Here is a 12,604-nt window from a genome sequence, read left to right on the forward strand (position 1 = left end):
CCCAGGCCCCAAAGGCATTCAAAGCAGCCCCAGGAGATGCGTTCGAACCCGGGGGAGCTAGGTGCGCGTTACTGCCCTGGTTCAGCCAAAGACCCAGGCCTCAAAGGCAATCAAAGAAGCCCCAGGAGATGCATTCGAACCCGGGGGAGCTAGGTGCGCCCTACTGCCCTGGTTCAGCCAAAGACCCAGGCCTCAAAGGCAATCAAAGAAGCCCCAGGAGATGCGTTCGAACCCGGGGGAGCTAGGTGCGCGTAACTGCCCTGGTTCAGCCAAAAACCCAGGCCTCAAAGGCAATCAAAGAAGCCCCAGGAGATGCGTTCGAACCCGGGGGAGCTAGGTGCGCGTAACTGCCCTGGTTCAGCCAAAGACCCAGGCCCCAAAGGCAATCAAAGAAGCCCCAGGAGATGCGTTCGAACCCGGGGGAGCTAGGTGCGCCCTACTGCCCTGGTTCAGCCAAAGACCCAGGCCTCAAAGGCAATCAAAGAAGCCCCAGGAGATGCGTTCGAACCCGGGGGAGCTAGGTGCGCGTAACTGCCTTGGTTCAGCCAAAGACCCAGGCCCTAAAGGCAATCAAAGAAGCCCCAGGAGATGCATTCGAACCCGGGGGAGCTAGGTGCGCGTAACTGCCCTGGTTCAGCCAAAGACCCAGGCCCCAAAGGCATTCAAAGCAGCCCCAGGAGATGCGTTCGAACCCGGGGGAGCTAGGTGCGCGTAACTGCCCTGGTTCAGCCAAAGACCCAGGCCCCAAAGGCATTCAAAGCAGCCCCAGGAGATGCGTTCGAACCCGGGGGAGCTAGGTGCGCGTTACTGCCCTGGTTCAGCCAAAGTCCCAGGCCTCAAAGGCAATCAAAGAAGCCCCAGGAGATGCGTTCGAACCCGGGGGAGCTAGGTGCGCCCTACTGCCCTGGTTCAGCCAAAGACCCAGGCCTCAAAGGCAATCAAAGAAGCCCCAGGAGATGCGTTCGAACCCGGGGGAGCTAGGTGCGCCCTACTGCCCTGGTTCAGCCAAAGACCCAGGACTCAAAGGCAATCAAAGAAGCCCCAGGAGATGCGTTCGAACCCGGGGGAGCTAGGTGCGCGTAACTGCCCTGGTTCAGCCAAAGACCCAGGCCCCAAAGGCAATCAAAGAAGCCCCAGGAGATGCGTTCGAACCCGGGGGAGCTAGGTGCGCGTAACTGCCCTGGTTCAGCCAAAGACCCAGGCCCCAAAGGCAATCAAAGAAGCCCCAGGAGATGCGTTCGAACCCGGGGGAGCTAGGGGTCCATTGCTGAGCTGCCAACCCGCCTCCCAGCGCTCATATCCCCGCAGCAAACATAAGACCCCATCGCTGACGGAGGCTAGAACGACGTGCGGCTGGTGCCCCATACACGAGCCCAGGGCCGGTGGTGACCCATTCACAAACCCAAAGACCGATTGGGCCACCAGCGGTACGTCTTGGCCAGTTGGGTCACCAGCAGCACGTCTGTCTGATCCATGCGGTTTGGAGGAGTTAGTGTCCCCAGGCTTAATAGTGGGGTGCCCGGGCACGGCTGGTGATTAGGTGCAAATCTGGAGGGTCCTTTGGAACCAGCGCTTGCCGCCGGAGGGTGTGTGTACCTCGGGCAGCGCGCGCAGGGCACAGGCCCCCCCACCGCTGGAACTCAGAGGCCCCAGGCCAGGGAGAGGGGCTGGGCTCGCTCCCCAAGGAGGGTGTGTGTACCTCGGGCAGCGCGCGCAGGGCACAGGCCCCCCCACCGCTGGAACTCAGAGGCCCCAGGCCAGGGAGAGGGGCTGGGCTCGCTCCCCAAGGAGGGTGTGTGTACCTCGGGCAGCGCGCGCAGGGCACAGGCCCCCCCACCGTTGGAACTCAGAGGCCCCAGGCCAGGGAGAGGGGCTGGGCTCGCTCCCCAAGGAGGGTGTGTGTACCTCGGGCAGCGCGCGCAGGGCACAGGCCCCCCCACCGCTGGAACTCAGAGGCCCCAGGCCAGGGAGAGGGGCTGGGCTCGCTCCCCAAGGAGGGTGTGTGTACCTCGGGCAGCGCGCACAGGGCACAGGCCCCCCCACCGCTGGATGCCAGAGGCCCCATCAATGGTTCACCAGCGGCTCCATCAATGGTTCACCAGCGGCACATCTTTACGCATCTAGCGCCAAAGGTCCAACAGGAATACGTTATGCCTGGCGCTCACCGGGGCGTTGGTTAGACCCAGGCCCGAGCCCACCAAACCATGCCCGACGGGAGACCACCCTTCCCGGCCTGCTTGTCGGGACGTCCCGCGCCTGGAGGTTTTTGCGCGACACCCACAATCTCTGACCTGCCATCAGGTTTTCGGGGAAGGCGAAGAAATATGGACTTAGTCTCTGACAGTCCAGTCGCCAGACCCCACGGTGACTGATCGATAGGAGCTAGTGTGGCGCCCCAGGGGCTAGGCCCCCACCCAGGCCCCCCAAAGCACCAATGGGGTCGGCCTCTATGGGTGTGGCAGATCCTCCCCGTCCTGGGCGCTCTATCAGGGAGGCGTGGGGGTGTCCCTCCGCACACAGCGCCCCCCCTTCCCGCCCCGAACTGTGGGTAAAGGACCCAGATGGCCCGTCTGGCTAAATGACCCAGAGCTTGTCTGCTGCTCAGCCCGCCCGCCAGCCCGCCCCCCTGGACTCCGTTTCCCCCGCGCCGATACTTGGCCCGTGCCCCCGCCCCACGCCCCTCACCCTGCGAGGGCTGGGGGATGTTCGGTGGGTTCGGTCGAGTCACCCGGCGTGGTGAATCGAGGCCCCAGGGGCAGCGTAGGGAACGAGCTGGTGTGGGCTTCGATTCTACCCCCGCCCGAGTGTGTGCGTCTGCATCCCGTCCGTCCGCCCGCAACGCCGCCCACCCCCTGGGTTTATCCTTGCTGGCTCCCGGCTGACCCCCACCCCGCCTACCCTGCTCCCGGGGGAGTGAGGGTGGTTGGTTGGGAGGGGAACCTAGTGGACTCCGGCGAGGTGAAACGTGCCAGGGTCAGTGATGCCGGGGTTACGGGCTGTCTGGACCCCCCTTTCGATGATTGGTGCGTATCCCATGTTGGTTGTAGCAGGTCGCAAAAGCTCCCGCAGCTGGCGCATGTGGAGCTGCCCCCTCCCCCCCAAAAAATGGCGCATGTTCGATGGGGCTCAAACAATCCCCATTTTGGGGTGGAAAAAGTGAACGAGAAAGGCTCCCGCTGGCCAGAACAGCAAAATGAAGGGGGGATAGGGAGTGAGGTGGGACACCCCTTCCCCAACTCGAGTCGTGACAAGAAAGAGCGGTGTCGAACCGCTGACCGGGGCAACGATGAAGGGGCGGTGGGGTGTATTGTTTAACGGGACACCCCCTCTGGTTCCTTTGAAAAGGGGGGAAGGGAGTGAGGTGGACACCCCTCTCCCCCCTACTTGAGAAGTCGTAACAAAAGAAGGCTTGAACCGAATGGATCTTCGTAGGGCATCGGCTTACACCTCCTGGTGCGGGGGGGTGTCCTTCCCCTTTAAGAAATACAGGTCCACCAACGTCATGACGCGGAAGTGGACGCCGCCTCCGGCCGCTTATTAACCGCCGCACGTGGCGTGCGGGCCCCTTTCCCCCTCTGCATTGGCTCTAGCACGGTCATGGCTGAATGTGCCCTATGCTTCAACGTCTACCGCCGGCTTGCGCCTCACCTGACGGCCGTTCACAAGGTGGCCAACTCGGACGAGAAGCGGCTGCTGCTCGCGCTGGCCACCGGCCGCGTGGACACGCGGAAGACACCGTGCCCGGTCCCGGGCTGTCGCCGGACGCCAGCCCGCCTAGACAGGCACTTGAGGCAGCACGCGGAGCTCTCGACCTCGGTAAGGAAAGAGGCTATGGGGAGGGCGAAACGCCGGAAAGTAGCTCGGGAGTTGCAGTGACTGCGGTCCACCCAGCCTGCAATCCCCGTCGTGTCCCAGCTAGCATCGTCCTCCGAGGGGGAGCGGGACTCGGAGGACCCAGAGGCCGGCCGCCCGTGCGCCGACCGCGGCTGCAGGCGCGCCACCGAACGCATACAGGCTCAGCTCACGGACCTGGGGAAACAGGTTACCAAGATGCGGTCCACCCTGCTCCAAATCACACGCCTCTACCGGGAGCTAAGGAAGGGAGAAGGGGGGAGAAGGAGGAGGAAGAGGGCCAGGAGAACCAGGTCGCCTCCTGCACCACCGCCTCCCGGGCGAGGGGCGGCCGGAGGTCCGACGCCCCCCGAGCCTCCGGAGGCTTTGGAACCCACTGCCTACCCGTTCCCGGACCACGTCCCCGCGCTGAGTTGAGTATATTTCAGGCACGTCACTGTCGCTCTGCTGGGTGTGTGGCTTCGGGGAAGTTGACTCTTGGTTGTGCTCGTTCCACAGACCTTCTCTTGGGGGAGTTCGAAGGGTACCAACTGGGCAGCGAGCCCACCCCCCGCCTGCGGAACAACGTCACTTCGAAGCTGGGGAGAATCAAAGCCTTCCTTGGTTACATGGCCAGGGGCACCGCGGAGCCAGGGGACTTCCTTTTCCTCAACCAACCAGCCCGAATCCGAGCGTGGGCCGCCCGGCTAGGTCAGACGCGCATGGCCGAGCCCACCAGGCAGCACTACCTGAAGAACGTGGCTCAGTTCCTGGACTACCTCTCGGAGACGCCGCCGGCCGCCTGTCAGCTCTCCAGCACGGCTCTGGTTCTGATTCGAAGGGAGGTCAAAGCCCTCATCCGCGGCATACGCCGGCGTGTCGTCGTGCACGAGGTAAGGACCAAGCAGGCGAAGGAAAGCCGACTGATCCCCAAGGCCAGCCTGGTGCGCTGTCACCGGACCGCTGGGAGGAAAATTCCCGCCCTGCTAGGTAAGCAAGCCCTTCCGCCGTTCCAGCGATTCCCCCTGTTCGTTCTTCCGGGGCACCAACAGCCCTTGGTTCATCCAGCCACGTCTGTCTGCCCCTCTCCCCCGCGAATGGGACTCATTCGGGGGGGGAAGGGGGGCAGACAGACGTGGCTGGATGAACCAACAGCTGCTGGTGGCCCGGAGAGGAATTGTGCGTTTCTTCTTCAGGGGCACCAGCAGTTCATGGACTGCTGGTGCCCCTGAAGAAGAAACGCACAATTCCTCTCCGGGCCACCAGCAGCTGTTGTTTGAGCTGCTCGCGCCCCGGAGAACAAGTCACCAGCAGCCAAGAGCTGTTGGTGACCCAGAAAGGAAATAGAACCGTCGGTGGTCTAATCTGTCTAATGTCCTTCACCAGATAGCCTCGAATCCAACCCAAGCACTAGGCAACAGTGGCGCTTCTATGGCTTTCTGACTGGCTACCTAACCTCCATCTCTGGGCACCGCTGTGGAGTCTTCCAGAATCTCACAATCCAGGAGGTTGAAGAGGCCTCCAGAAGCCCCGACGAGTCTGCTTATGTCATTAACGTGAGTATGGCGCAAGTAAGGTGGGGGTCACCAGTAGCATGCTCTCTCACTCACTCACTCACTCACTGCTTGTTCTCTGATGGCAGATTACCACTCACAAAACAAACAGAGCCTTTGGGGCGGCTCAGCTGTCCCTAAACAGGGAGGAATACAGCTGGTTCCGCAGGTTTTTGGCGCTGCGGGCTGGTCTCCCCGGAGGGAGCCAGGCTACCTATTTCTTTTTCACTTCCAGAGCCAGTCCTTGTCGGACCCTGAACAAGTACTTTCAGTCTGCTTGGCTCAGTATGGGCCTTCCAGGCAAACCCACCTTTACTGACATACGCACTGCGATCGCGACTCATGTGAGTAGGCATTGTGACGCCCCTGTAACTACCAGCGGCGGCTTCTATCCTAATCAAGCTTCTGTCTCTCTCCGACGCAGGCAAAGAATGCACACTCTTCAGAGGATCGCCGCAAGGTGGCGCAATTCATGTGCCATGACACTTCAACCTCAGATAAGTTCTACGCACTTCACCTCGGACCTCTCCAAGCACGCGAGCGCCGCAGACTCTTTGAAAGGGCCCTGGTGGAGGAGGAGGAGGAGGAGGAGGATGGGGAGGCAGCGGGCACTGAAAGCCCCCCGCGGAAAGGGCGCAAGAGGACAGAGACTTCCGTCTCTCCCCTGGTAAAAATCACATTCTCTTTGGCGTGGACAGCAGAACGTGTGGCATTGGCTAACTGCCCTTTATGTGTCTCTTTTCCAGGAGGGAACCAGCAGGAGGACGCTGCCATGGCGCCCTGCCAGGGGGAAAAGCCAGGGCGCTCGCCCGCTCGAACAAACAGAAGACTCTGAATCGTCCTGAATAAATATTGTACAACTTAACGGTCAAATGGTGTTCAGTGTCTTCATTATTCCTTTTATTTATTATCTGTGTGGTAAAAGTAAATTCAGTGGGGACAAAAATGAGCCCTGTCTTCTTAGTTCAACGCTGTATGCCTGCTGCGTCCAGGTCCTGCCTTGGCTACGTTCCGATTGGGACAGATTAGCCCTAACTTGTGTGTTAAAAGTGTCACGTGGGATGCCCTCGTCCAGGTTCTGCCTTGGCTACGTTCCAATTGGGACAAACTATCCCTGCCTTGTGTGTTAAAAGTGACTCGCGGGACGCCCCCGTCCAGGTTCAGCCTTGGTTGATAGCTCATAGGGAGAATGAATCCCTTTTGCAGCACAAGGGGGTGATGGGCTGGACAAATCTGTCCAGGTCTGCAAATGCTTTGAACGCCCAGAAGGCCTTGAGTCCAATTCTGTATATTAGCAAGCTTCTCCCGGGACAGCTCGGTCCTTAGAGATGCATGAATAGGTCAGGACAGGGCAGCTGTGGAGTGGAGGTTAACTTTATGGAGGAACTAAAACAAACTGTGTAATAGACAAGCTGAAAGCAGCGCAAATATCTTTACAAATAAAAACGAATCAAAGGATTAAAATATTACAAAAAATATTTTTTTCTACATCAATATAAACACCACTGTCTCCATGCCTTCATCTCAGGGAGCTTTTTTTAGTTTATTTTTAGACATTTTGATTTTGTATAATGTTATTATTATTATTATTTATTATATGCATATTTATATTTCTTTTATTAAAAACACGCTTAGATTAGTCCACATGTGGGTTTTTGGACTATATGGGCCATAAGAACAGGAAGTGTGTTTAGATACAACTTAATTTTCTATCCAAACTTCTATGTTATTGCTTATTATTCATTTGCTGGAAATTAGAATTGAATTTAGAAATAGTTCGGAAACAAATTTTTGCGCTTAGCAAACGAAAATAACCATATAGGCTTCTGTATGTCTTCAGTGGAGTGTGTAACACTGTTTCCTTATCCGTAAAAGTGAGAAAGTAAAGAAGCTGACTGGAGGAGTCTCGTTCTATATCCTCATGCTGCAGATGCTCTGTTTAACTTAAGTTTTCTTGCTATTGAAGCGCTCAGTTTTTTCACTAACAAAATCCGCCATGTAAATAGCAAATGCGCCATGGAGCGATAACTAACTCTTAAAGGGAATGGGAGATTAGACTCTTGATAGGTTTATTCGCAAAACACACCCATAACTTGTTAAGGGAATAAGCAAAACCCTTTTAGACCTATAATATCAAGAGATCAAGATGGCGGCGCGATCACAACGCGAGGCTCAGTGTCTCTCCAGTTTCTGCATTTTTGCAGTATTATTCCTTCTCATTTCGGGTCTGTTCGTGCAAAACAGTGATACCTTTACATTGTACACCCAACAGGAGATTTTGGATATTGGTTTGTGCATTCCGTACAGTTTTATTAGCAATCTTCGACTCATCCCTGAGATCGCCAGAACACTCCAGGTTGAGCGCCCTGCCCGGCCGGGCGGAAGTGCTCGGAGATGGCGTAGAGAGCGTAAACAAAGACGGGGTAAGCGGGGCGGGCTAAGAGCTAAGCTAAAGCTAACACCACACCGGCTCTCTTTACCCAGCTTCTTTCTCGCCAATGTACGGTCACTGGTGAACAAAATGGATGAGATTCGACTGCGCATCAACCACAACAAACGATTATGGAACTGTAATGTCATGATTTTCACAGAAACATGGCTAAACAGCAGGATACCAGACAACGCTGTATCGCTCCATAGCACCACACATTCCGAGCGGACAGAACGGCGGATGACTTGGGTAAAACCAGAGGCGGAGGATTATACATTTAAATTAGCAAAGCTTGGTGCACAAACTCTGTTGTCGTTGGGAGACATTGCTTTGCTAATCTGGAATTTCTAATGGTTAAATGTAGACCTTTTTACCTACCATGGGAATTCACATTTACCATAATAACTGCTGCTTATATTCCTCCTGACGCTGATGCCAAGCTGGCTATGAACGAACTTCATGCAGCCATCAGTAAACAACAGACTGCTCACCCGGAGGCTGCTTTTATTGTTGCTGGGGATTTTAATCACTCAAACTTAAAGACAGTGCTCCCTAAATTCCATCAAAACATTTTCTGCCACACAAGGGGAAACAAAACTTTAGACCATGTTTACACAAACATGGCTGAAGCATATGCTGTGACCCCCACCTTCCCACCTGGGGTAGATCACCTTTCTTTGATCCTTACCCCCAAATACTCACCCCTTATCAACCGCGTGAAGCCATCAGTAAGGACCATCAAAGTGTGGCCAGCGGGGGTAGACTCCATACTCCAAGACAGATTTCAACACACAGACTGGGGTATGTTTGCTTCCCAGACCACATGTGGCTCTCACACAGACATTGACAGTTACACTTCCTCTGTTCTGGAATATATCAACACCACCATAGACAGTGTTACAACCCAGAAACAAATCACCACATACATGAAGCAGAAGCGATGAACAAGGAGGTCGCCTTCTGATAAAAGCACGCAACACTGCCTTCAGATCAGGGGATGCACAGGCCTATAGCACTTCCAGGGCTAATCTGAAGAGGGGCATCAAAAAGGCCAAACACTGTTACAAGTTAAAGCTAGAGGAGCACTTTTCCAACTCTGATCCTCGGTGCACGAGGCAGGGCATCCAGGCCATTACCAACTACGAACACAACCTGTCGCAACCTGTCCAATCCTCTACTCCCTTTTTACCATCGACTGTAAGCCTGTGAACAGATCCAACACCATCATCAAATTTTCAGATGACAACACAGTGATTGGTCTAATCAGCAATAATGATGAGACGGCCAATAGGGAGGAGATACAGCATCTGACAACTTGGTGCACTGACAATAATCTGCTCCTTAACATCAACAAGACCAGGGAGGTCATTGTGGACTTCAGAAAGGGACAAGCAGGCTCACATGAGCATTCACATCAATGAGATGGCCGTTGAGCCTGTCTCATCCTTCAAGTTTCTGGGGACCCACATTTAAAAGGACCTTTCCTGGACCACCAACACCTCCAGCTTGATCAAGAAGGCTCACCACCGCCTTTTCTTCTTAAGGCAACTTACTAAGAACCAGCTTTCATCAGCCGTCTTGGTGAACTTCTACCGCTGCACCATAGAAAGCATCCTGACAAACTGCATCACAGTCTGGTATGGAAGTTGCTCTGTTGCTGAGTGTAAGGCATTGCAGTACAGCCATTGTGGACATCCAAAGGAAACACTGTACACAAATTTAAACAGGTGCACTGTTTACATTTGCACATTTAAAATTTGCACATATTCACTGCACCACATTGCACTGATTTACTTATTTGAACTGTATATACCCACCGCACATGGACATTTGTAACTATGTACACACCCACTGTACATATACACTTGTAATCATGCTTATTTATCTGCACACTACTGATTATAAATAGCAACCTGTACATATATTCATATATTGCAAATCTGTTCATAGCTAATCCAACCTGTATATATTGTTAATAGTACATCCATTTGTAAATATCACCATAGTTTTTCTATAACTGCACTTAATAACTTATACCTGTATCCTGCACTTGCTGCTATTGCACTGCTGGTTAGACCTAAACTGCATTTCGTTGCATTGTACTTGTACATGTGTAATGACAATAAAGTTGAATCTAATCTATCTAATATCACCTATAATATAAAAGCATGGAATTTTTCCAGTAGAAACATGGTAACAACATATTTTATACTCTAACATCCTTGTTTCTGCAGACACTATCAAACATTCAGCCCAAATGCTCAGGAGAGACCTAAACCATATTTTTGTCCCTAGGAAGTAGGCTATGACACTTAATTTCGGATTTACATAAGAGGACAATTTAAGGGTGTTGCATATAATCCCTCAATTGGTAATCTTAAGGAAAAAAATATTGTTTCAAAACAGAAGAGCAGGTTTGTCTTAAAAACATATAGCCTACTATATCGCTGTGCTCATATTTCAGAGAAGCATATTTCCAAATCTCCCAAAGCAAAATAATCCCAATTTTAGGCTATCCTTTTAGTAAATGTGAACTTTTTTTCATAAAAAAATAAGCAAATATTTGTTTGAGGAGAAAATTCAAACTTCTTCATTCATTTCAAATTCATATAGAAAAAAAGTGCAGGACTAGATGACAGAAAAGAAGCTGGTTGCTGATGGTTTTACTCTTACAATATATAAGCTTGCCCAACCGTACTTTCACACTGTAAGCTGTGAGAGCGTCAAAGTAGCCGGAAGTCATTCATTTTCAATGAGAGTTGGCGGTGATAAGCACAGAGAAGCAACGTGACACTTTTTTGCAGGTGTGGGCGTCGAGGAGAGTTGAAATCAAGTTAATTTTATGGTAATGAGCTTTGATGCGAAGAATGAAGTTCACCGCTTGAGAGGAGTTCAGAGAACACAGTCACTGTAAACTTTGATTCCGACCACAGTTGTTCCCACCGGATTATTTAATTATTTGCAATATTTTCTTACAGGATCATACTTTAAAAAAGTTACTGGTGAGTTACTGATGTGCATTAATGTTATATATATTTTTTTTTTTTCTTTAAAAAAGCGGGAATCTCATGCGACAGTACAAAACAGAATTGCTGCTTCAGGATATTTCAGACATATGGACACATTGGATAATTAAGTGAACCAAAACCACACTACATGCTACTTGATCTTCCATCCTGTTTTGCAAAACTAGAGAAATGGTTGTAGACTCTCTTGAATCAGGCAAACGCCACCTTTTCTTTCACCCTGCCCAAAGCCCCAGGTGGTCCTCTTTGACCCAAGGTATTCAACGGGCTGAAAAAGGCCAGACGTTGGCCCCGAGAAAGCCAAGACGAGGCCAGATCAGGCCCCGGAAGTGACTGTGGAAACCTGACTGTCCCTGGATTGTACTGGCATGCTTGCTTTAGGTGCGACAAGACATAGCTATTGAGGACACCACATCCACAAATTTACAATATGTAATACTAAAAAAGTATTAAAAACTTGGAAGAGTAGGTACAAAAAATTTTCACTTCCTTGGTTTAATAGTGATATTCTGCAAAACATTCTAAAATAAAGCATATTAAAGTTCCCCTTCGCATGGGGAACTTCAATGCTATTAGTAGATTTTAATCCACAAATGTGGATTTCAGAAAGCCAATTGTCTGAAAAAGTATATAACAGGCCAATGAAATGCCAAATGAGTTGGCAGCGTAAGCTTGCGCACCTGAAGCTTATTGCCAATTAGCTCTGCATATAATCACAGGGAAAGCAAGGAAACACCATCCTTTTTGCTTCAGAGACTATTACAGCCTTCTGAGTCGATGAAGGTTCCTCCTGCTGTGATCCAGCGATTTCGAGCGAACGAGAGCATTCTCCCGGTCCAGAGTGTGTACACGCAGCGGCAGACGGTCGAGCTGGGTTTCTCCCTTGCCTGGCGTTCTTTGGGTCTGGTCCTCCAGAGCGGTGCATATAAAGTTGCAACCTCACAAAAAGAGCAACACAGTCGCGTAGCACGTCCTTTTCAGGATGGCGCTCCGACCATGCGTTTCTGGATGCAGTGGTTTCCTGTCCCTGGATGATGGGCACGAACACTGCGTTGCAAGTCTGGGGATCCAGCATGTTAATGCAGTGCTCACGGGCAGTTCATGTCTTCATTGCGATGCCATGACTGTTGCGCAGTTAAGATCGCGGCTAGCCTTTGCAAAAGGGCGAACCACCCCAGCTATCCCCTGCACTGCAGCGGGCACTCGGGCAGATCTGAGGGTTCCAGTGGGAGATTATCCGTCCCCTTCGGGCCCGCGGACCTCCCGCTCCTCCAAGCGCTCCATCCAAGCTTTGAACGAGGGAAGCAATCCGTCTAACCAGATTTTTAGCCCAGGTGGTATGCGGCGATTCCTCAGGTCGAGCGTGCGATTGTGGTCAATCTTTGTCCGCGTGGCGCCTCCTTCTCGGGGGGTCCGCCTCGTCTCCCGTCCAAAGCCTGTAGGTTATCTGCCTCCCTCGGAGCTAAAGCTTACAAGGCTGCGGGCCAGGCTGCTTGCACGCAATGGCCACCTACCAGCGCTACCAAGCGCAGGCGCTGGCCGAGCTGCATGAGGGTGGGTCCAACCCAGGCTTGTTACATGAGCTTCGCACCGCAACCGACTATGCTCTTTGGACCACTAAGTCTGCTGCGTGTGCGTTAGGGAGGACGATGTCCACATTAGTGGTCCAGGAGCGCCACCTCTGGCTAAACTTGGCTGATATGCGCAAAGTGGACAAAGTCCGCTTTCTTGACTCCCCCATATCCCAAGGTGGCCTGTTCGGC

General features: G+C 52.7%; 2 protein-coding genes across 6 annotated transcripts in view; one reads left to right on the forward strand and one right to left on the reverse strand.

Annotated features, from left to right (window-relative positions):
- The window catches only part of dynlt5 (dynein light chain Tctex-type family member 5), a 64,142-nt gene that overhangs the window by 7,183 nt on the left and 44,355 nt on the right, over nt 1–12,604 (reverse strand).
- LOC141377914 (uncharacterized) lies at nt 2,370–6,257 on the forward strand. 4 transcript variants are annotated; one of them, XM_073924024.1, is made up of 5 exons: nt 2,370–4,821; nt 5,218–5,387; nt 5,474–5,728; nt 5,809–6,051; nt 6,131–6,257. In XM_073924024.1, the coding sequence occupies exons 1-5, from the start codon at nt 3,606–3,608 to the stop codon at nt 6,227–6,229; spliced, it is 1,983 nt and encodes a 660-aa protein (XP_073780125.1). In that variant the 5' UTR covers nt 2,370–3,605; the 3' UTR covers nt 6,230–6,257. The 4 variants fall into 4 exon arrangements, with proteins under 4 accessions (XP_073780125.1, XP_073780110.1, XP_073780118.1 ...); XM_073924029.1 differs by having other exon boundaries at nt 3,991–4,264; nt 4,351–4,821; nt 5,474–6,051; XM_073924009.1 differs by having other exon boundaries at nt 5,474–6,051.

The sequence above is a fragment of the Danio rerio genome, chromosome 2, assembly GCF_049306965.1.
Source record: "Danio rerio strain Tuebingen ecotype United States chromosome 2, GRCz12tu, whole genome shotgun sequence".
Taxonomy (NCBI): Eukaryota; Metazoa; Chordata; class Actinopteri; order Cypriniformes; family Danionidae; genus Danio; species Danio rerio.